The 22,525-nt window shown below is 65.2% G+C and overlaps 4 protein-coding genes across 5 annotated transcripts; 1 reads left to right on the top strand and 3 right to left on the bottom strand.

Moving 5' to 3' along the window:
* Window positions 1-2,971: 2,971 nt before the first annotated feature.
* Window positions 2,972-7,179, top strand: EPS8L3 (EPS8 signaling adaptor L3; the record flags this gene model as incomplete). Its single annotated transcript, XM_080358201.1, has 18 exons — window positions 2,972-3,036; window positions 3,144-3,217; window positions 3,298-3,362; window positions 3,477-3,632; window positions 4,189-4,338; window positions 4,408-4,484; window positions 4,886-5,016; window positions 5,116-5,186; window positions 5,290-5,398; window positions 5,475-5,539; window positions 5,677-5,751; window positions 5,853-6,001; window positions 6,084-6,165; window positions 6,241-6,278; window positions 6,364-6,460; window positions 6,555-6,838; window positions 6,937-7,069; window positions 7,162-7,179. 18 exons carry the CDS (start codon window positions 2,972-2,974, stop codon window positions 7,177-7,179), a joined length of 1,839 nt encoding a protein of 612 aa, XP_080214327.1.
* Window positions 7,180-7,920: 741 nt separating this feature from the next.
* Window positions 7,921-9,902, bottom strand: LOC308049027 (glutathione S-transferase Mu 3-like; the record flags this gene model as incomplete). Of its 2 annotated transcripts, XM_080358419.1 has the most annotated exons (8): window positions 7,921-8,124; window positions 8,206-8,316; window positions 8,395-8,490; window positions 8,610-8,710; window positions 8,958-9,039; window positions 9,126-9,190; window positions 9,290-9,365; window positions 9,849-9,902. In XM_080358419.1, 8 exons carry the CDS (start codon window positions 9,879-9,881, stop codon window positions 8,029-8,031), a joined length of 660 nt encoding a protein of 219 aa, XP_080214545.1. In that variant the 3' UTR covers window positions 7,921-8,028. The 2 variants fall into 2 exon arrangements, with proteins under 2 accessions (XP_080214545.1, XP_080214544.1); XM_080358418.1 differs by having other exon boundaries at window positions 9,126-9,365; window positions 9,849-9,881.
* A 506-nt stretch (window positions 9,903-10,408) lies between these two features.
* Window positions 10,409-12,666, bottom strand: LOC308049030 (glutathione S-transferase 2-like). Its single transcript, XM_080358425.1, has 8 exons — window positions 12,546-12,666; window positions 12,389-12,464; window positions 11,679-11,743; window positions 11,520-11,601; window positions 11,332-11,432; window positions 11,022-11,117; window positions 10,836-10,946; window positions 10,409-10,577 (listed from the first exon to the last, which is right to left on the bottom strand). Exons 1-8 carry the CDS (start codon window positions 12,579-12,581, stop codon window positions 10,482-10,484), a joined length of 663 nt encoding a protein of 220 aa, XP_080214551.1. The 5' UTR covers window positions 12,582-12,666; the 3' UTR covers window positions 10,409-10,481.
* Window positions 12,667-13,524: 858 nt separating this feature from the next.
* Window positions 13,525-19,137, bottom strand: AMPD2 (adenosine monophosphate deaminase 2; the record flags this gene model as incomplete). Its single annotated transcript, XM_080358367.1, has 17 exons — window positions 19,093-19,137; window positions 18,593-18,723; window positions 18,235-18,303; window positions 17,555-17,666; window positions 17,271-17,457; window positions 16,923-17,064; window positions 16,718-16,807; window positions 16,338-16,467; window positions 16,066-16,260; window positions 15,763-15,894; window positions 15,498-15,661; window positions 15,252-15,378; window positions 14,977-15,140; window positions 14,784-14,904; window positions 14,536-14,709; window positions 14,228-14,338; window positions 13,525-13,740 (listed from the first exon to the last, which is right to left on the bottom strand). The coding sequence occupies exons 1-17, from the start codon at window positions 19,120-19,122 to the stop codon at window positions 13,525-13,527; spliced, it is 2,295 nt and encodes a 764-aa protein (XP_080214493.1). The 5' UTR covers window positions 19,123-19,137.
* Between the last annotated feature and the right edge of the window lie 3,388 nt (window positions 19,138-22,525).

Here is a 22,525-nt window from a genome sequence, read left to right as displayed (position 1 = left end):
GCAGCAGGTTGAAAAGTGGAGGAGGCGGCTTGTTTCTGGGGTGCTGCTTCTGCAAACCCTCAGGGTGTCACTGGGGGGAGTTTTGCAAAGCCGACAGGCTAGAAAAGCCCCAGAGATTTCACCCTGTTCCTCCGAAGAGACGGGACCCAGCGGCAAAACCGGGGAAGCCCGCAGCAATAGGGACCAGGACGCCCCACGGGGCACGGGGTTCAGGGCTGGCACCCCCAGGGGACTTTGGGTGACGCCGAGAACATTCCCAAGGGAGTGAAAGGTTTGGTGGGGACACCGAGATGGGACCTCGGGGGTGGCAGAGCGGGAGACGCAGCCCCCAGAGAGTCCCCATGGCAAAGAGACCCACAGGGTGACAGGGACCCCACATGGTGACAGGGACCCTATATGGCGACAGGGACCCCACAATGGCTCCCAGGGCTGCACCAACTCCCCAGTGTCACCCCAAATCAGCACCCAAGCCTGGTCACCGTGATGGTTGGGACATCAGCTTGTCACCGTCACCACCAAAGAGACCCCACAGAGGACTTGTGGGTTTGGGCATCACCAAAGTGACATCCCGACCCTGGGGGCTGTGACACGCTGTCCTGTCCCTCCAGCCTGGGGGAGAACAACCCGACACAACTTCCCAGCTCCCGAGGGGTTAAACCATCCCCACATGTCCCCAAAATGACGGGGAGCCGCTGGTCCCCATCAATTAGGCGGCAGGTCCGGGTACACCGCGGTCCGCCCCGCGCTCGGCCTCGGTGACGTGGGGACGGATCCCGGCTGGCCGGCGGTTTGTGCCGCTGGCCGGCGCCCAGAGCCACAGCTGCCACCGCGGCCCCGGTGGCACCTGGCCGGGAGCGATGTGTCACCGGCAATTCCAGGAACTGGTGGCCCAAAGTCCCCCGCCTCGCCTGGGCACCCCCAAATCTGCACCAGCCCCGGGTTGTCCCTGGAGGTGGGGGCTGATCCTGTCCCCACGGGGCATCCGGCTGTGTCCCCAAGGCTGTCCCCTTGGTGGGTCAGGGTGTCCCCTTGCAGCAGCTTTACAGGGAGTGCAGGATGGGGCCATTTTTCTCCCCAGAATTGCTGCATTTTGAGGAAAATTCACTGGTTTTGACACTGGGGGTTTCTAAACCCCAAACAGCAAAAGGCTTTGGCGTCACCCTGGGCTCTTCCCAAGGGAGTTGGTGGCCCCTGGGGACTTCCCGAGCCTGGGAAGGGCGAGGGGGGACACAGCAGCTGTGGGGCTGCGCAGGGAGGTGTCACCTCTGGCCAGGAATGGAGAGGAAAAAAGATAAAAATGAGATGATTTTCTATTTCTGCAGCTGGCGCCATTCCCAGTTTACCCAGTGGGGTGACTGGGAGGAGCTGGGAGGGGTGGGGCGAGCGTCCTGTCCCCGCGGAGCGGGGGACATGGATGGGGACGGTCCTGCCCGTGCCGTGGGTGCTGCCGGGGGACGGGGGTCAAACCCACCCCCCACCCACGGGTGCCATAAAGAGCCGGATTCCTCCTGCCCAACAGCGCTTGTGTCCCCCCACTCCAAGAAGTGTCACCCAAATGTCCCCAGCGCCAGGGACCCTGGTGTGGTCGGTGGTGCCAGCAGGACCTGGGGTGGCACCGGGGGCACATCTGGGGCCCTATATATGAGAGGCTTCACATCTGGGGGGTGTGACCCATCTGGGGACAAGGGCGATGTGCGGACGTGCTGCCCCCCTGTGGCCGCGGAGGGGACCGCACCCGGCCCCTCCCTGAAATGGGGAAACTGAGGCACGACCCCAGCGCCGACGCCCCCTCCCCGCTCTCTGGGGTCCGTTTCCAGCTCGCCCCACCTTGTCCTCTCGGTTCTGCTCGTACTTGCGCACCCACGGTCCCCAAACACCCCCGAAGGGGTGTCACCGCCTGCGCTGGGTGACACGCTGGGGTGCAGGATGGTCCCTCTGCGGTGGGGACAGTTTGGCCCCAAAACCTGCCAAGAAAATAGAGAGAAGGGGTCAATCCGGGACGGGAGGGGCACAGATGGGACCCCATGCAGCCAGTGACACCCTTGGGGACACAGTGACCTCAGCTGACCCATCACCCCCCTCAAGCTGCACCAGGACCAGCCCAGAGAAGCCAAAAGGCTCAAAATGAGCCCAAAGGACTCAAAATGACCCCAAATCCCACCTCGCTGTGCTGGGCAGGGAGGGCCTCTGGGTCACCCTGATCCCATGGACATGGCCCCCAGTGTCCCCCCGCCGTGGGGACAAAGGGGACAGAGCTGTCCCTGATGCTCCTGTGGGTGCCAAGGACAGATCCAGCAAAGGAGACCCTGTGGGACAGGGCAGGACACCCAAGGTGACCCCAGGGCGCTGGGGACAGTGACCCTGCTGCCACCAGCCTTAACCCACCCAGATCCGTCCCCTTCCGTGTCACAAACCACCCTGGAACGGTTGTCCCGGCGGAGTTTCGGGGCGAGCCGGGGTCACCCGCCGGGCACGGGGACAGAGGGTGGGTGCTGCCATGCGGGATGTCACCAAAGCTCAGCGCCGGGTCAGGGACAGGCTGGCCACCCCGGGGTGAGGCGGGTGGTGGCGGCTGTGGCAGGTGCCTGTCCCCCTCCCTGTCCCTGTCCCTGTCCCCCGCCCTGCCTCAAAGCAGCCACCACGGGGCAAAGAGCAGGCGGGTGCGGTGCCGACGTCAAGCACTTGTCCCCACCTGTGCCACCCTCCCCTGCGCACTCCCAGCCTGGGCGGCCGAGTCAGCAGCACGGGGACTGGGGTGAGCGGGGGGACACGGGTGTCCCCCAGGACAGGGACCCCATCTAGTGACACAGGGGGGTTGGCTCCAGCCACTGGGTGTATCCCCCGGGGCCGGGATGGGACAGGACGGTTGGAGAGGGGTGGGCAGGGGGGTCCTGCAGGGGATGACACCCTCCTGGACGGGGACGATGGTACAGGAGGTGGTTGGGGACACACTGGGGGTGACATAAGGACCATGCCCATCCAGGACCCCGGCAAGATGGGAGAGCCCTTCGGCCGCTGGAGCAGCCCCCTGGCCCGGTGAGTACTCAGTTGGGGGTGGTGTCCCCACCTGTGGGACCCCTGAGGGCTGGGTGGGGACAGGAGACCACGTGCAGGCACGAGTGTCCATCTGTCCATCCATCCAGGAGCGAATATGATGACAGCTCTGCACCGCGACACCCCAATAACTTCTCCCGCCCCAGCGGGAAAAGCATCTACAGTGAGTTACCGGCTGCACCCTAAATCCCCTGCTCCTGTCCCCACCCTGTCCCTGTCCCCTGACCCCATGTGTCCCCTCAGACCAGCGCAAGGACTACGTCCAGAACCTGCTCAAACCCCAAAGTGATTTCCAGCACCACGTCGAGGTAGGAGCCCCCAAACCACCCTGAGTCCTCCCCAAACTTACCAGAGCGGTCCTGGTTTGCCAAGCATGGGGTGGCAGCGGGTAACCTGGTGACAGCGGCACCGTGTCCCCCCAGCACCTGCTGACATTGCGGCTGGAGCGGGACCTGCGCAGCGCCGAGGACTGTCTGGCGCGGCTCAAGCTGCTGGACGCCCAGGGCAAAGTCTGGGGACAGAACATCATCCTGCACGTCAGGGACCAGGACCTGGTGCTGAGGGATGTGGAGAGCAAGGTACCCCCTGGCCATGGCACCCCAAAAAGCCTGGTGCCCCCCAAAGCCTGTACCCCCCGGCCATGTCACCCAGCTTGGCCATGGCACCCACTGCAGGCCCAGCACCCCTGTAAATCGGGTGTTCCCCCAGCTCTGGTACCCCCCCGCAATGGCCCTTGCACCCCCTTGGCGCCTACACCCGCTCCAGCCATGGCACCCCATTAATCCTGCTACGTCCCCCATCTTTGCACCCCTATAAACCTGGCACCCCCTTGGCCCTGGCACCAACCACAAGCCTTGCACCCCAATAACACTGTGACCCCCATAACCACCAACAACCCCTGTACCCCCATAACCCCACTACCTCCCAACCCTTACACCCCTACAAGCCTGGTACCCCCAACCTTACCCATAACCCCCCCAAAACCTGCTATTGCACACAATCCTCCCACCCCCCATTAACCCTTCCAAACCTACGAGCCCCCATGCCCTTGCCCCCCTCTAACCGTGCACCTCCTTAGCCCTTTACCCCTCCCGGCCATTCTGGGGGTGCTGAGCGCCCCGTGTGCCCCGGCAGGAGGAGCTGGACGTTTACCCGCTGGGCAGCGTCCAGGGCTGCTCGGCCGCGCTGGACACCTGCAGCTACGACTCGGTGTTGACCATCAGCGTGCAGGAGCGCAGCCCCCCCGGCAGCAGCGTCCTGCTCTTCCAGTGCGAGCAGCCGGGGGTGAGTCCTGGGGTGGGCGGGGGGCAGCACCCCAGGGTTGGGGGGGTTGATGGTGGTGGTTCTGTGCAGGCAGAGATGCTGAGGAGCAGCCTGGAGAAGCTGCTGAAGCAGCGGAAGGAGGAGCAGAGGGGTCACTACGGGCACAGGTAAGGGGGGGTACATGGTTCTTCACCCTCTCCCTGGAGACAGACAGGCCTGGCCCCCCAGTGCGCCCCCCTAAGCTTGGGGAGGGTAATTCCATGCTGCCCCTGTGTCCCCCACCCCATGGGTACAGCCCCTGTTCTGCCTGCTCTCCTCCAGAGATCCCCCCACCCTCCTGGAGGGGCTCCCCCCCGCTTTTGCCCCATTACCCCATCCCTGTGCTCAGCCCCCCTTCCTACCCCATCCCCATGGGCACAGAGCCCCCCACACCCCTATACCCACTTCCCACCCCCATACCCCATCTCTGGACTTAAGCCCCCCCATCCCCACAGGGATAGGCCCCCTGCACCCCCATACCCCTTCCCCAGGCTCAGCACCCCACCTGACCCCCTCCCCACCTCTGCAGACCCCAGAACAGCCTGGACACGCCGCTCAGCCTGCCCCCCCCGTACTACACGGCCCCGGAGCGCTGGGCAGAGACCCCCAAGCCCGACCTCCCCGCAACCCCCCAGCGTGGGCTGCCCCCCTCCGACTACAGTGAGTCACGGCGGGGGGGGGGGGGGGGTGTGCCTCAGTTTCCCCCAAAGTGGGAGCGGGGTGAGGGGGAGCAGAGCTGGGACCCTCTGCTGTCACCAGGCTTCCAGGACACCCTGACGTCACGGATCAGGCCCCCAGCCCGGGTCATCACCGAGGTGGACCGAGATGTTGTAAGTCCCATCCCACACATCCTTGGATGGGGACACCCCCAGTGCCCCCTCCGGCACCGGCACCGGCACCCACCGGGTCCCATCCTGGGCCATCTCCATCCAGGAGATCCTCAACCACGTGCTGGATGAGCTGGACCTCTTCATCAGCCGCCTGAAGGCAGCGCTGGGCTCGGCCAACACCAACGTGAAGAAGAAGAAGAAGAAGCAAGGTGGTGAGGGGGGAAATGTACCATTGGTTGGGGGCTGGAGGGTCACCCCGGTGCCAGCCCCCCCTCTCTGCCCCTCCAGCTCTGCCCCCCCAGGGCGACTACGTGGACTTCTTCCAGAAGGTGAAATACACCCTCAACCTCATGGTGAGTCCCCTTGGGTTGGAGGTGACCCCAATGGCTTGGGGACATACCTGGCATGTCTGGGGGGCTGTGTGGGGATGGGGGGGCTCTGTGGGGACAGTGGGGGCTGCATGGGGACCCCTTTTCCCCTCCCCATGCAGGGCAGGACCTACCAGCACGTGAGTGAACCGACCCCCCCGGAGCTGCTGCACCTCATCTTCACCGCCCTCTCTTTCGTGAGTGCCCCCAAAAAGCCGGTCCCACCCCCCAATCCAGGGCTGAGCAGCACGGGGACCCCCCCGCGGCATGTCCGGGTGTCACCCCGTGTCCCCCGCAGGTCCTGGCCCACAGCCCCAGCCCCAACCTGGCGCGGGAGGTGGAGGCGCCGCTGCTGGAGCCGGGGGCGGTGGAGCTGCTGGAGCAGACGCTGCACCCCGAGCACTACGGCACCTGGAAAACCCTCGGCCCTGCCTGGAACAGGAGCAGGTGGGGGTCCAGCCCCCCTTACACCATGGGGGGTTTGGCTTTGGGGGGCCCTACCACCACTCATTTGACTTACTCATCACAGGGCAGAGTACCCCAACGGCGAGGGGGTGTCCCCCTACACCCCCGTGTTCTCGGACGGGTGGCTGCCCCCCCCAGTGCAGCAGGTACAGCACAAGGGAGAGGACAGGATGGCTCAGTTTCCACAACTCCCTCTCCATGCTCACTCTGCTCCCCCACAGTCACCAGCCACCAGCTGGAGGGACAACCGCGACCAAGGGTGAGTGTCCCCATCGTCCCATTGTGCGGCTGGGGGGCAGAACCCGATCCCCCCCGAGTGCTCATGTCCTGCCCCCCATCCCCAGTCCCCCCCTCCCCGCGCAGGAGATGGTGCGAGCGCTGTACGAGTTCCAGGCCAGGAACCCGCAGGAGCTGAGCGTCAGGATGGGGGACACGCTGCAGGTACAAACTGGGGGGTCTCCCCATGGGTGGCGTCCTGGAAGGGGGTGACAGCAGGGTGCTGACCTCCCCACCCCATGTCACCACCCCCCATTAGGTCCTGGACCCGCAGAAGAAGTGGTGGCTGGTGCAGGACGGGCGGGGGGACAGGGGCTATGTCCCCAGCAACATCCTGGAGCCCCTGGGGCACGGAGGCGGGGGACACAGCAACAGCCAGGTGGGTGTCACCTCCCCCCGCCCTGTCACCAGGAGGGGGTGGCAGGGGACTCCCCCTGTCCCCTCCTTTTGTCCCCAGCTCCAGGAGAGCCCCCCCAACCTGCACCCCGACTCCTCGCCGGCGGAGGTGACAGCCTGGCTGAAGGACAAGGGCTTCCAGCGCATGTAGGTGACCCTGGAGCCCCCCGAACCCTGGGACTCCATTTTGAGGGGGGACACGCATACCTGGCTGACCGTCTGTCTGTCCGTCTGTCCGTCCCCAGCACGGTGCGGTGCCTGGGGGTGCTGACGGGGCAGCAGCTGCTGCAGATGAGCCCGGCGGAGCTGCAGGCCGTGTGTCCCGAGGAGTGGCGGCGTGTCCTCTTCAAGCTGTCCCCCATCAGGACATCCCTGGGGGTGAGGGACCCCCCCCCGGCCCTGCACCCCCCCCCTCCACAACCCAGCTCCCCCCTCCCTCCCCGAAAATTCTCATTTCCCTTCCCCTGCAGATGAGCCCCAGGGATTGAGCCACCAAGGCCACGCTGGCACCGTGTCCCCAACTGTCCCCACCATGGATGGAGCATCCCCGGCACCGCAGGACTGGGGGGGTTCACCCCACACACCCCCCCCAGGATGGAGAGCCACTCCTGGGAGGTTAGGGGACACATCTGCCCTAAAGCCACTGATGACACTTGGACCCCCCACCCCGGGAGACGCTCTGCCAGACCCCCCCCCGGCAAAGTGGGGGGCAGGCACCCCCACAGGGGCATGGGGGGGTACCGTGAGATGTGTGTGCACCCCACTATATGTAAAGCAACCGCTGTTGGAAATAAAGAGAGTGACAGCAGGGGGAGGAACCACAGTCCCTGTGTCACCTGTGGGCCAGCCCAGTGGGGCAGGGAGGGGGACAGGGAACAGCGCAGGGAGAGGGACACAGCGTGTCCCCCCAGCAGCGCCCAGGGGACACCTCTGAGTCCGCATCCTGGGCAGCCCCTTGTGTCCTGGGGGGGGTGGTGGCAGCAAGGGGGGCCCAGGGGACAGGGCTGTCCCCAGCCCACCCAGCTCTGTGCCGCAGGCAGGGCACCAAGCCCCCCCCCCACCTTTGCCAGCGCTGCCTCGTTAGTGAGCAGGAATGTGCTAACGATTAGGGAGGGGTCCCAGGGGAGCGAAGGGGCGCCCTGGGGACACTGCAGCCCTGAGCTTGTGTTTCCCCAAACCTGGCCAAGCCAGGGGGGTCCAGGGGAGCACACAGCACTCGGGAGGGGGGGTCAGGGTGCCACATCTAAAGTACTTTATTGTATTGGGGGCTGCATGTAGGTGGTGCCCCCCCACTCCGCGATGGAGGGTGCAGGGGGGTCAGGTCAGTGCCCCCCCCACTACTCCTTCTTGTTGCCCCACTTGGCCATCTTGTTGTTGATGGGCATCTTCTGGAACCGGCTGGACTTCATGTATGCAGCCACCTTCTCCAGGGCCTGGGGGGGCAAAGGGGGTGTCAGGGACCTGTCCCACCCTGTCCCCCCGCCCAGGGACCAGGATGGAGGGGTCCAGCTCACCCCAAAGCGCTCCATGAAGTCCTTGAGGTTCTTGAAGGGCTCCAGGCACTTGGGCTCAAAGATGCGGTTCTGCTCCAGCACGTCGAACATGAGGAAGTCCACGAAGGTGAGCTGGGGACACGGGGGGGACACGGTGAGGACAAACCCCCTCCCTGCCCCCCCAAGCCCCTCACCAGGTCCCACTTGTACCTTCTCCCCCGCAAACCACTTTCTGTCCCCCAAGAAGTTGGAGAAAAGCTTCAGCTTCCCTGGGAGCTGCTCCAGGTAACCCGGCTTGAGCTTCTCCTGCAGGAGAGACAGGAAGAGTGGGGTGGGCACCCTGGTCCCCTCACCCCCGGGGACAGCACTGTCCCCACAGGGGTCCCCGACGCGGCAGGGGGGCCCCGTGGCACGGGGACACTCACAAAGTCGGGGTTGTAGCAGACCATCACCAGGCTCATGCGGAAATCCATGATCTGGTTCTCCAGCATGTCCACACGCAGCAGCTCCTCCTCCGTCTCACCGCCTGCGGGGGACAGTGCTGCTGGGGGGCACTCCAAAACCCAGCCTAACCCCGACCAGGACTAAGCCAGACCCAGCCTAACCCTGACTGCAGCCCTACTCCAACTCTGCTCCCAATCCAAGGCCAAGTAACTCCAAGCCCATCCCAAATCCAAACGGAAACCAACCTCAAATCTAAGCCCCACCCAACCCTACTCCAAGCCTAAGCCAAGCCCAGCCCAAGCCCAAGGCCAAGGTTCCGCAGCTCTCACACATCTTGTGCTTGCGGGCGATGTAGCGCAGGATGGCGTTGCTCTGCGTCAGCTTGGTGTTCCCATCGATGAAATACGGGAGCTGGAGGGGACATCAAGGCGTGGGGACACTGGGGTATGGGGACACCGGGGCACCCCCACACCCCCCCCAGCATGGAGACCACCTACGTTGGGGAAGTCCAGCCCCAGCTTCTCCTTCTCGTTGATCCATTGGCTCTTGTCGTAGTCGGGAGCTGGAAGGAGAAGAGGGGGGAGTGTTGGGCGATGCCATGTGCACCCCCAAAACCCGGAAAGCTCAAGGATGAGACGGGGGCCCCCCTGCCCCCCCTCACCTTCCCCGCAGCTGTAGAGCTTGTCCTCGTAGGGTGTCTCTGTGTACTCCAGGAGCAGGCGGATGGCGTGGGCGAGCTGGGGCGGCAGGGGCCAGTGAGACCCCCCCCCAAAATACACCCCTCCTCCCACCATGCGCCCCAATGTCCCCAGCCACGCCCCCGCGCAGGCATGGGGGACCCTACAACCCAGAGAGTGCCCTCAAAAAGCCAAGCCTCCCCCCAAACACGTGCAGGGACCCCCATAGCCCCCCGACCCCGGACATTTGGACCCCCGCAGCTCCCCCCCAAGAGCCAGGGGAACCCCACGGGCCCCTCCACATGCACGGGGGACCCCCACATCCCCCCCCAAGACCACGGAGATCCCCACGACCCTCCCTCCACGTGCATGGGGACTCCCCCGCCCAGAGCCGGGAAAACCCCACGGGACCCCCACAAGACGAGCGGGATGCCCAGGAAGGGGGGCGGGAGCTCTGGGGGGCTGTGTGGGGGTCAGACCGCTGCCCCCCAGCAGAGGATCCCGGGGGGGGAGGGGGGGAAGGGTTCAGCCCCCCCGACTCACGCCGCGAATGTCCCAATAGCCCAAAACCGCCATGGCCGCGAGAGCCGATCTGTGCCACGCCCCCCTGCACGTGACATCCCGCGCCGGCGGCGGACCCGCCCTTTCCCGGGGGCGGGGCTTAGGGAGGTCTTAAAGAGACACGGGTCTGGGGGGGCATCGTTTGGACCCCACAGTGCGTATGGGGGTTCCCCTTATTCTGGGGGCTCTGCAGCCCCCCAGCTGCATGGGGGGACCCCACAACCCACTGGGTGCCCCCAGTGTTTCTGTGACCACCCCCCACCCCCCCCAGCTCCGTGGGGGACACCCTTTCTGCCCTCCCAGAGTCTCACTATCCTGGGCCCCCCCTTGGACCCCGCAGTCTACATGGGGCGGTGATGCATGACGTTTCTTTGGGGGGAGCGTGGGGGGAATGGCTTCCCCGCTTCTGGGGTGCAGGAGGGTCCAATACCCCCCCCCCCTGCCCCGTTACCTTTCCAAGAGGTACTCCCCCAAAATGAGGGGTCCCCATGGCCCCCACCCTCCCCTGCATCCCACGGTAGCTCAATGCACTCCACACAGCAGCCAGACAAGGGGCAGCCCCCAGGTTTATTCTGCAAGGGAGAGGCTGGGGGCGAAACGGGGGGGCACCCCCATTTACTCCTTGGTGTTGCCCCAATGCGCCGTGGGCCAGTAAATGGGGGTTCTAATGAAGCGCCCCGAGCGCATGTAGGCGGAGACCTTCTCCAGCGCCTGTGGGGGGAACAGGGACACCCAGGTGTCACGGACAGGGACACCGGGGTGTCAGGGATGGGGTTGGAGAGACTGGGGTGTCAGGGATGGGGACAGAGACATTGGGGTGCTGGGGATAGGGATGGGGACACAGGGGTCTTGGGGATGGAGACACTGGGGATTCAAGGATGGGGACACAAGGATGGCCAGGACAGGGACACTGGGGTGTCGGGGACGGAGTGGGTGACAACAGGGTGTCCCCAACATGTCCCCACTCACCTCGAAGCGCTGCAGGAACCGGCCCAGGTTCCCCTGCAGCTCAGGACAGTCGGGGGCAAACATGCGCTGCTGGTCCAGCACGTCGTACGCCAGAAAATCCACAAAGGTGATCTGGGGGGGACACAACACGGGGGGGTCAGTCCCCACCGGGATACCCCCCAAAACCCCCAGCACCCCCCAACCTACCTTGTCTCCCACAAACCACTGCCGGGAGCCCAGGTACTGCGACAGCTTCTGCAGCTTCGCCGGCAGCTGCTCCAGGTAGCCCGGCTTCAGCTTCTCCTGGGAGGGGCACAGCTGGGTTGGGGGCTGCTCCCCCCAATAAAAACAACCCAGCACCCCAGGGGCACCACCCAGGCAAGGGGGGCACCCCAGCGCACACCCCGCGCTGGTTGTGGCTTCACCCCCCTTGTCCCCATGTCCCCAGCAGGGTTGGGGACGCCACCCTTGGGGTGGGGGGGCTCGGCCCCCATGTGCCCCAGCCGGGGGTACTCACGAAGTCGGGGCTGTAGCAGAGCAGTATGAAGGACATCCGTAAATCCGTGATCTGGTTCTCCAGCAGGTCCACCTGCTGCCACTCCTCCTCGGTCTCACCACCTGCGGGGGGACAACAGGGACATCAGCCCCCCAACCCGGGGACACCCCCTCGGTGCTGTGCCCCCCCCGTGTCCCCCCAGCACTCACACATGTTGTGCTTGCGGGCGATGTAGCGCAGGATGGCATTGCTCTGCGTCAGCTTGGTGTTCCCATCGATGAGATAGGGCAGCTGGAGGGGGGTGTCATGGGGGGTCAGCCCTGTGCCCCCACATGCCCCCCCTCCCATATTCCCCCCCCATCACATACATTGGGGAAATCGAGGCCCAGTTTCTCCTTCTCGTTGGTCCACTCGGTGCGGTCAAAGTCAGGGGCTGGGGAGGGGGGAGAAATTAAGAGGGGCACCCCCAGATCCCCGTTTTGGCTCATTCATGGTGGGGGGATGTAAGCAATGGGGGGTCCCCACTGTACCCCGGGAGCAGCCACATGTCAGCCCCGTCCCCAACACACTGCGGGCAGGTAAAGGACTTTGAGCAGGGGACATGGTCCGCGGCGGGGAGGAGGCACACCGTAAATCCTTGTACCCCCCACCTTTGCACCCCTATAAACCTGGCACCCCCTTGGCCCTGGCACCAACCACAAGCCTTGCACCCCAATAACACTGTGACCCCCATAACCACCACCAACCCCTGTACCCCCATAACCCCGCTACCTCCCAACCCTTACACCCCTACAAACCTGGTACCCCCAACCTTACCCATAACCCCCCCCAGACTCAGCACCCCCAAAACCTGCTACTGCACACAATCCTCCCACCCCCCATTAACCCTCCCAGCCCCACAACCCTACAAGCCACCTGACGGCTGCGCTTCCCGCTGCAAAATAGGGGGATTCCCCTCCCCTGACGCAGCACAAATGGGGCGACGGACACGGGGACACCCCTGCGGACAGGGACACCCCGGGGGGCCGCCCCCGGGGACAGGGACACCCCGGGGGGACACCCCGCTCGCCCCTCTCACCTGGTCCCGGCCGGTACTTTCGCTCCTCGTAGGGGGTCCCCGTGTACTCCAGCAGCAGGCGGATGGGATTGGCCAGCTGGGGGGACACAGCAACCCCCCTTCAGCACCCCTCAATGTGGGACCCCCCCCCAGCGGGGTGCTGCCCCCCCACACTCACCCCACGCACGTCCCAGTACCCCAGCGTGACCACCATGGTGCCACCAGCTCCGGCTCTGGGCGCGGGAGCGGACAGGGCCACCCCAGCACCCTCCCTGTCCCCGCCCCTGTCCCCTCCCTCCCGTCCCCCCCCTCCCGAGCCGGGCGCAGGTGACACACCCCCTTCCCAAATCTAAACCATACGTGGGAACCCCCCTCTTGCTGCCTCAGTTTCCCTCTGGGGCTGCGACCCCCCCCCCCCCCCCCACACACACACTTCAATTTACGTACTTAAATACTTTATTTTTCATGCTTCTTTTTTAAGTTTTGTGGGTTTTGTAGTCGCCATCACGTTTTCCCGGAAGCGTCAGCCACGCTCCGGGCGCGGGGGGGCAGGAGCGGGGTGGTGGGGACACAGGGACAGGGTGATGTCCCACCAGGAAGGGGCCCGATCCGGGCCACAAAACAGCTCCTGGGAGTGCGGGGGACGGGAACACAAGTCACCGCGGCCCCTTTGCCTTCCCTCCATGGAGATGAGGAGGATGGTGCCACTTGGCTTGTCCCCATGTCACCATGGGGAGAACACAGACGGAGAGAGGGGCCAGCGATTAAAAAGCATCAGGACCCACATTTCCCCGCAATGTCCCCCCACAACATCCCCACGCCCAGTACCGATGTCCCCCAACCTGTCACCACATCCTGAGCCTGGAGGGTGAAGCCAGCCCCCATTGTACCTATGTCACCTCCTCTAACCTCTCCCAGCGCCACCAAGCCCAGAGGGGACCAACCAAGGGAGGAGATACCGGTTTAAAAAACACAAAACAAACCAACGAAACAAAAGAAAACACCAAGAAACGGAGAGAACCCAGCAAACCCCAACCCCTACGGTGGCACTGGGGACAGCAGGGGGGATGTCCCATGTCCCCTCCCCAGGGCGGGAGGTAGCAGGAGGAGGACGGCAGCGAAGCCCTGGAGGGGCACCAGCGACAGGAGCCGGGGGGTCAGTGGGTGGGCAGGGGGGTGGTGATGGTGAGCGCGTCCTCCTCCTGGATGGTCTCCAGCTCGGCGCTCTGCACCGCCTGCGTGATGAGCGTCAGCTCCTGGCACAGCGTCTCGAAGCGGTAGCTGACGCGGATGTCGGGGACGTTGGTGCGACGGATGTCATTGCCCTCGGGACCCTCCTTCAGGTAGTGGGGGCCCAGCCAGTAGCTCTTCACCTGGGGAGAACCAGAGCATCGTTGTGGCTGGAAAAAACCCTCAAGATCATCAAGTCCACCCATTCTCCCACCCCTGCCCCATGTCCTGAGAACCTCATGTCCGTCTGTCCAGCCCTCCAGGGATGGTGACTCCAGCACTGCCCTGGGCAGCCTGTTCCAATGCCCCACAGCCCTTTCTGGGCAGAAATCTTCCCCAATGCCCAACTTCAACATCCTTCTCCTCCTTCCCCAGCTCCGTTCCCTTCTCTGAACTCGCTCCAGCACCTCAAGATCTTTCTTGTTGTGAAGTGCCCAAAACTGAGCCCAGGATTCGAGGTTTGGCCCCCGCAGTGCCCAGCACAGGGACAGTCACTGCCCTGCCGCCAAACCAGTGCTGACACAAGCCAAGACCAAGGAGAAGGTCCCACAGCTGCCCTGCACCCTTGGGTGCTGTCAGTACCCAACCGTGGGGTGCGGGGGGTCCCAGTGGGAACTGGGGTCCCGTTACCTTGTGGGAGAAGCCGCTCATGAGGACGCTGTTGCGGGCCAGCTCGCACATGTCGCAGGAGCTGAGCTTCCAGACCTGGGTGGCGATGCTGTACTCCTCCATCAGCGGCTCCTGGGGGGGGACACGCAGCCTCAGCACCCCCTCATGGGGGTCCCCAGCTTCTCCCACTCTCTCTGGACCATCCACATCCTCCAGAGCGCACCTGGTCACCACCAACTCTGTCCCATCACTGTGGCTTGGCTGGTGACCACCCCATAGCCGTTTTTTTGGGGGGGACAGCAGCCTGTGGCCCCCAAACACCCGCTCACCTTGGTGAAGTGGAACTGGAGGGGGTCATCGGTGGAGAGGGAGACCATGAGCCCCCGCGAGAGGTACTCGGGCAGGGGGTTGCGGTGGTAGCTGAGGAAGAGGCTGTTGTTGCTCAGGGGGGACATGGCGATGCCGATCTGCGCCAGGTAGTAGAGATACTGCAGGACCGGAGCCTGGGGGGGACAGCAGGGTGAGGGGGGGTCCCAAACACACACACACCCCCCGGACACCCTCCGGCCCCGCTCACCTTGCGGAGCAGCAAGCCGTGGGAGATGTTCTCCGAGACCATGAAGCCCGAGACGAGGTGGTGGATGGGACCGGCCTCACCGCAGTGCGGGCGCAGGACGAAGGTGTGGAAACCTCTCTTCCTGCAACAGGGGGGTGACCGTCACCATCCGACCCCCGCCAGGCCACCTGGAGGTCCGCGGGGGTGTCCTTACCGCCGGAGGTGGTTGAGCACCGTCATGTTGGCGTACATGTAGTACAGGTAGTAGGAGTAGGGCGGGTTGTCCTCCTCCACCCAGTTGCCCGGCAAGGGGCTGTCCAGGTTGAAGATGTGATGTTCTGGTTTGGATTCATCATCCACACTGTCAAAGCCGTCTACCTGCAGCAGAAACAACCCCGGGGTGGGACGGTCACCCCCAACAGGAGATCTAGGGCCAGGCTGGCGACTGTGGGTGTCACCGGTGTCCCTGTGCCAGCCCACGGTGCTCACGTGCTCCAGGAAGAGGTGCAGCTCCGGGTGCTGGGCAGGGTGGACGGTGGCCTCAAAGAGGGGCAGGAAGATGTTCTCCAGCATCTCCTGGAAGTTGGCCAACTGCTTCTTCGTCCGGTAGACATCGCTGCAGGGGACAGACCCCGCTCAGAGCTCCTCCCCCGCCCCAGCCAGCAGTGGGGTGTCCTTGGTGTCCCCACTCAGGACACGGCTGCGGTTGAGGGATCTGTCCCCCTCGTCACTCACAAGAGCCGGGGAACCTGCACGAGCCAGCGGACGTTGTTGGAGTGGACACGGTGGTTGACGGCCCAACGGGCCAGCTTGTCCCACTCGTCCCGGGAGCGGCCGTAGATGGAGAGCCGCAGCTCGGCGTTCTGGTACTTGCTCTCCTCCAGGTCGGACATCACCTCCTGCCGACGAGGGGCAAGCGTCACCCCTTGGCCAGCAGGAAAGGGGACGTGGGTGGCATTACCATCATGGGCATCAGAGGGAGGGAGATGCGGAGGGTCACCTTGATGATGTGGGCAAAGTACTTCCCCGAGATGCGGTTGTCTGTCTTGATGAAGATCTCCCGCAGGATGGACTCGCCGATAGGGTTGTACTTGGCGTTGAACTTGTCGAAGCGGTGGAAGGTGTTGCGGTCCTGGCGGGGGGGACGCAGATGTGAGCCGAGACCCCTCGTCACCCCAGAGCCACCACAACACCCCTATCCACAGACCCCAGCACCCCCCATCCCCTGCAGAAGATCCCCCACCCCACGCAGCGATGAGCTGCAGGTCCTGCTCATCCGCAGGACTCAGGGCTGCCCCCGTACCGCGTGGACATCCAGCGTGTCCACACTCAGGTCGTAGGCGGTGAGGTTCATGGTCTCAAAGACCTCCTTGAGCGTCTGCTCCTTCCCCTTCTCCACGTGGACGATTTCATCCAGGTGCTTCTTCATTGCCCGCTTGATGAAGCGCAGGAGATGCTTCTGGTTCATGCAGGACGAGGCGTGGATGTGGGTGTCCACCTGCACGGCCGGACGCGACACTCAGCCCTCAGTGCCCCCCGGTCAAGCCGGGACCCCCCACCACAACCCGGGGGTACCTTGCGGATGTTGTAGAAGTCGCGGTGGGGAACCTTCTTCTGAGCCGCCAGCTCCTTCATCTCGTTGAGCAGCACGTGCATCTGGAACTTGGAGCTCAGGTACTGCAGCCGGCGGTAGCAGAAGGATTTGCTGCCCGAAGCGGGGAGGGGGGGTCAGTTTTGGGGACAGGAGGGAGAACATCCAGCCCCATAAGGCTCGTGCCCACGAGGATGAGGGGACACAGCTCTGGACTCTTGGACCCTCCTCCCTGTGCAAGGATGGACACACGGACATGGGAGCTGTACCCGTACCATGTGTCATAGCCACCACCACGTCTTCTGGGCTGTCCCCAAGGTCCTGTCCCCCCAGGACACCCCCACAGTGGGACTCTTCTCCTTACATGGGCCCGTTGATGATCAAAGCCATAAGGAAATTCATGTCGGCGATGAACTCCTGCAGGTCGGGGTACGGCAGGTCCAGCTCCGTGCTCCTGGTGGAGGGGACAGAGGCGGGTCACACACGGGGACAGGGCCCAGCAGGCTCCTCTTGACCCCCCGCAAACTCATCACCCCCACGAGCGGCTGCCCCCGCGCCTCGAGACTCACTTATCGGTGGGGTCCTGCTTGGTGTAGACGTGCACCACGCCGTCCACCATCTTCAGCCCAAATCCCAGGTCAGCCGGCATGGTCTGAGGGTCCCACGTCTCGTAGGGGTGCTGCTCCGCAAAGGGGGGGTGCACAGGGGCATCTGCAGCGGGGAGGCAGCCAAGGAGACACGTGTAGAGTCATAGAATCATTTTGGTTGGAAAAGACCCTCAAGATCATCAAGTCCACCCGTTCCCCAGCCCAGCACTGTCCCATGTCCTGAGAACCTCATGTCCGTCTGTCCAACCCTCCAGGGATGGCGACTCCAGCACTGCCCTGGGCAGCCTGTTCCAATGAGGTCCCGCTCACCGGCAGCCACGGGGGTCTCGGTCACCTCCTCGTAGCCGCGGGTCTCCAGGGGCTTCTCCGAGAGCTCCTGCAGGAACCGGGCGGTGGTTTTGCAGAAGCTCTGCAGGGACAGGCCCATGTACTTCTCCCGCAGGAACAAGGCCTTCACCACGCTCTTGGCCGCGTCCAGAAGGTCCGTGAAAGGCACCTGGGGAGGGGGACACCAAAATAAACCAAGGCCAAGGTGTGGGGTGACACCTTGAAAACCCACATGGGGTCCCGGGGGGTTCTTTGGGGGGGCTCACCCCACATTTCTCCTCCCCGGAGATGGTGACTCGCTGGAACTCCCGCTCCAGCAGCGCCTCCCGCTCCTTGGGGACATGGTCCACCAGGTCCTCGTTCTGCTCCTTGAAGAGCCTGTGGGTACAGACGGCGGCTGCTGAGACGGTGACACGGTCTGTCCCCATCCCCGTGTCCCCCCGGAGCAGCAGCACCCAGCCCTGGGGTGGCAGGAGGGTGACAGTGTCCCCAGAGATGCCACCACCAGGTTTGAGCAGCTGGGTGCCACCCATGTCCCCATTGGTGGTGGCACTGTGTCCCCCCACAGACACATCCCCCAGCCCCACATGGGCACAACGAAACGTTGGCGGGGGGAGGACAGAGAACAAAATAACTCGTGACAGAGACAACTCCCAAGCGGAGACAGGAGGGAGGACACGCAGCATCGGACCCCCCGGACACGGGGGTGACAGGGCCAGGATGGGACCCCCAGCCACCAGCGGGGCTGGGACCCCCCCAGCTCACCCCAAGCCCCCCCAAACCCGCCCTGAGTGCATTGACCCTTCAGTGTCAGCGAGAGCAGCCGGGTTGGGACCTTTGGGATGTTTTTGGGGGAGCGGTGCGGGGAGGCCGGGTCATAGCGGGGCTGGGGGTGTCCCTGATACCCGCCGTGTCCCCGGCTGGTGGCACCGAGCCGGACACTCACTGTAAGTCCGTGGCACTGTCAATTTTCAAGAAGTCCTGTTTGGCTCTGAGCAAAATGTCGGGCTCGAGTCTGGGGACAAGCAGGCGGCGGCGGGGCGAGGGGGGGACGGCGGGATGGGGGGAGAAAGGGACCGGGGAGAGAAAACACCCCGTTAATGCCAGAAACAACAAAAACCACACAGAAACCAGAAAAAAAATCTCAAATTAAAACGGGCGACAAACACCAAGCGCAACAGCCAGAGGACACAGAGCTGGCACACAGGACCGACAGCCCCCCGGGTGGCCTGTCCCCGCGTGGGGACCCTGTCCCACGGTTGCGGGGGGACACACACGACCCCCCCACACACACCCGGGCTTACTTGACGTCCTGGCTGATCTGGCGCTCAAGGCGCTGGCGCCGCTCCTCCAGCTGCTCGATGGGGCTCTCCTCGGGGAACTCGTACGGCGCCGTGCGCATCTCGCTCTCGGCCAGCGAGCGGCAGAACAGCTCCTGCCCGGAGCAGCCCTGTCACGAGCTGCGGCCGGGCTCAGCCCCCTGCCTCAGTTTCCCCACCGCGGAGGTAGCTCTGGGTCCCCCCCGGCACCCACCGCTCTCGCTGCCCGACCCCACCATGGACCTGGATGAGGGGGGATAGAAAGCAAGCTCCGCTGGTTAAACTGGGGCCACCAGTAAGAGCAGGGGTGGCAGCGGTGTCACCCAGGGCTTGGCGCACGGTGACACCCAGGGTGTTCTGTGCCGTGTCCCCGGCTGAGCTGGGAGGGCGGGGGGGAAGGAGGGTTTGGGGTGGTGGGTGTGAGAGGCTGGGAGGGGGAAGGATGGAGGTGAGACCCCCCCACAGACCCCACGCACGGGACCCACCTCGGCGATCTCCTTGTACTTGCCGTCCATGGAGGTGCGCAGGTCCACGGGGAAATGCTTCAGGCAGTGGGGGGGCCCGGGCAGGGAACGCGCCGACTGCAGGGGCCGGGACCCCAGCCCCCCCCGCAGCTCTGCAACACCGCGACAGCCTCAGCTGGGGGGCCAGACCCCCCGCCCGGGCAGGGAGGGGTTAATCAGGGATGGCACCGGTGTCACCCAGGGCATGGTCTGTGCATGGTGACACCCAGGGTGTCCTGTGCCCCCCCCCATTGCCAAAGCAGCCCTGCAGCAGCAGCAGCAGCGCCAGCCGGGTGCCACCTTGCCCACCGTGTGTCACAACCTCCGGTGTCACCAGACCCCCCGAGCACCCGCTGCCGCAGAACCACGGTGCCAGCTGAGCTGACACCCCAACACCAGCACCCCCCGCGCCCCCCCGCTGGGCCAGGCTCTGCCGCAGAGCCCCCCCGCCCCGCGCTGGGGGGCACACACGGGACACCCCGGCACCCACCAGCTCCCAGAGCAGCCCAGGCACCACGGGGATGGGCGCAGCACCCCAAAACACCCCCAAACACCTTCCCCCCCGCACCGAAATACACACGCACACCAACCCCCTACACTGCATCACCCCCCGGGTCTGGCGTGACCCTGCGGGGCGGGGGGAGGGGGCTCAACCCCAGCCGTGGGGTGCTGTGTTTTGGGTTATTTTGGGGGGGGCTCACCTGCGGGGCTGGGGGCCTGCAGGCTGCCCCGCTTCTTGAAGGGACACTTGTCCGGGGGGGGCGCCGAGGCCATGGCGGCTCCGGGGCCAGCGGTGGCGGCGGGGGCGGCGATGGTGGTGACGGTGGCGGGGGGTGATGCAACCGGGGGGGATGGAGGCGGGGGGGGGATGGAACCGGCGGTGATGGAACCGGCGGGGATGGCGGCGGGGGGGCCGGGGGGGACTCTTACGGCAGCGGGGCGGCGGGGCCGGGCGATGGCGGCCGCTCCCTCCCCGGGCTGACGATCGCTGGAGCAAAGTCCCCGGCGGGGCCCGGCCGGAAGCCGCCGGGCCGAGGAAGAGGATGGGGCGGGAGGAGGATGTGGCCGAGGAGGAGGAGGAGGAGGAGGAAGGTTGTCGGAGCAACCAGCCCCGCGGCGGCGCTGCGCGGGGGGTTCGCCCCGACGCGGCTGCCGGGAGCGCCGGGGGCAGCCGTGTGCCCCCCCCCGGGAGACAGGGTATCACCGCCCCACGAGGGGGTATCAGACCCACGAGAGGTGGTATTGGACCCCCCCCCCCCAAATGGCAGCGGCACCTCCAAGAAGAGGGTATCACCCCCCCAAAGATGAGCACCGTGCCCCCCCCTCAAGACATGTATTGTCCCCCCCAAATACAGGGTGCCGCCCCCCGCAAAGATGGGCGGTGTGCCCCCACCAAGGACAGGCATTGCCCCCCCCCAGGCAGGGTACCACACCCCCCATCGGGATGAGCATCATCCCCAGCAGAGGTGGGGGACAGCAGCCCCCCCAGCGGCAGCTCCGTACCCCTAAAAAAAGACTGAGTACCCCCCAAAATGGGGCATTGCTGAGATGAGCATCCAGCCTGCAAATGGGGTACTGCACCCCAAAAAAGGGGGCTCACCCCTCCCTCCAGCCTCCCCCACTAGACCCTGCAAGGGCGGACCGACTGCCCCCAGCAATGAGGTGTCCCCACAGAGGGACAGCACAGGGCCCGACCCCCCCAGCCCCCCCAAACCCAATCCTACCCCCCAGCAACGCTGAGTCACCACCATCCAGGAGACCCCCCCCGATCGCAGAAGCCAGACCCAGCTGTTCCCCACTGCGGGGGGTCTGCGGGTGTCGCATCCTTGTGTTTCCCCCCCGGCCCCCACACGTCCCTACCTGCGCCGGCTGCTCGCGGTGACAGGGGTCGTTTGGGTGGGGGTCGGGCTGTGTCCCCCCCCCGAGTGTCCGGCCGAGTCCCCTGATCCGGCACCGGAGCCGGGGGGGTATTTTTAGCCGCTGTCGTAGCGCTGGGAATGGCCCTCGCCAGGGCCCCGTGTCCCCATCCCGCTGTCCCACGGAGCGGGACGGGGACAGCGAGGTGACACCGCCCGTCAGGGCCACCTCTGTGCCAGGCTGGGGGGGACACAACAGCCATTGGGGAGGGGGGGACAGTGGGGACCTGCAGCCTGAGCTCTGGGCTGTGAGCAGAAGCCACGTCCCCTCCCAGCACCGTCCTGTCCCCTCCCCGTGACACCGAATGGGGGGGTTGGTATTTTAATTGGACCCCCTTCATTAGCGCCAAGTTCATTAGAGGCTCAGAAGGGGCTTTGTGTCCGCAGAGACAGACTGTCCCCAAGCCACCAAGCCTGGTAGGGATGGCGGGGGGGAGCCTGGGGGGGGACACACACACCAGGTGGGACACAGGGAAACCAGTAAGGGGACATAAAGCCCCCAGTGACCCTGTGGGGTACAGGGTTTAAGGGACCTTAAAACCAAATCCCGGGGACCCACAGCATCTTTGAGGGGACCCAACACCCCAACCTGGGGCTGCTGGGGTGTCCCCCCCTCACGGTGCCACCACTGCACCCAAAATGAGCCCTGGCAGGACAGGGTGGGGACACCCGGGGTGTGGGGGACCCTGCGGTCCTGGTGAGCTGAGGTGGGGGTGCTGAGCCCCGGGTGGGCAGGAGGAGGAGGAGAGGGGGAGGAAGGCTGAGCACCCGATCCCATTAAAGAGCTTACGCAGCGGGAGGGCGCGGGGCGGCGCCCAGCAGCGCAGGATTAGGGGGGCTCGTCACCTACCCGGGGTAATTAGCTCCCTTTCGCCCACAGGAGGAATCCCCCAGTGCCACCATCCCCTGTCCCCCCCCCGCAGCACCCGGGGTCCCCGCACTCCCGGGGGGACAGACAAACATGAGCAGGGGGCTGAGCCCACCCCTGATTCCAACCCAGCACTTGGGGGGACACAGCCCACGGACCCCAAACCTGTGTACCCCCCCGAGCCACCCCAGGGGACACGGGGTGTCCCGTGCCCTGTGGGTGGGGCTTGTCACACCTTCCCCCCCCTTATATAAAGCCCCGTGCCCACCTCCCCGCGATGCTCTTTTATTTTAATGTATGTGTGTCCTGAGCCCTAATCTTTGCCATCTTGGGCTAATTGGATTTCCTGGGTCACATGGCGAGATAAAAAGTCCCCAAATCCCAGGGTCCAAAAAAATCAGGTTATCCATGGGGAATTAAGGGACAGAGCGGGGGGCAGCCGGGCCGCGAGCACCCACCGCGCTCCGCTGCTGCACCCCGGCCCCCGCCCGCCTTTCGGGGCTCCTTTCTCTCCACATCGCCCACCGCTCGCCCCCGGGTGCGCGCGCCGGACCCCACGGGAGAGCTGGAAGAGCCGGGGGACCTAGAGCTGCTCGAGGCACTCGAGGAGGAGGAAGAGGAGGAGGCGGCC

This window comes from Nesoenas mayeri, assembly GCF_963082525.1.
Source record: "Nesoenas mayeri genome assembly, chromosome: 23".
Lineage (NCBI taxonomy): Eukaryota > Metazoa > Chordata > Aves > Columbiformes > Columbidae > Nesoenas > Nesoenas mayeri.
The sequence above is the reverse complement of the archived record's forward strand: the minus strand, read 5'-3'. Positions and strand labels throughout refer to the sequence as shown.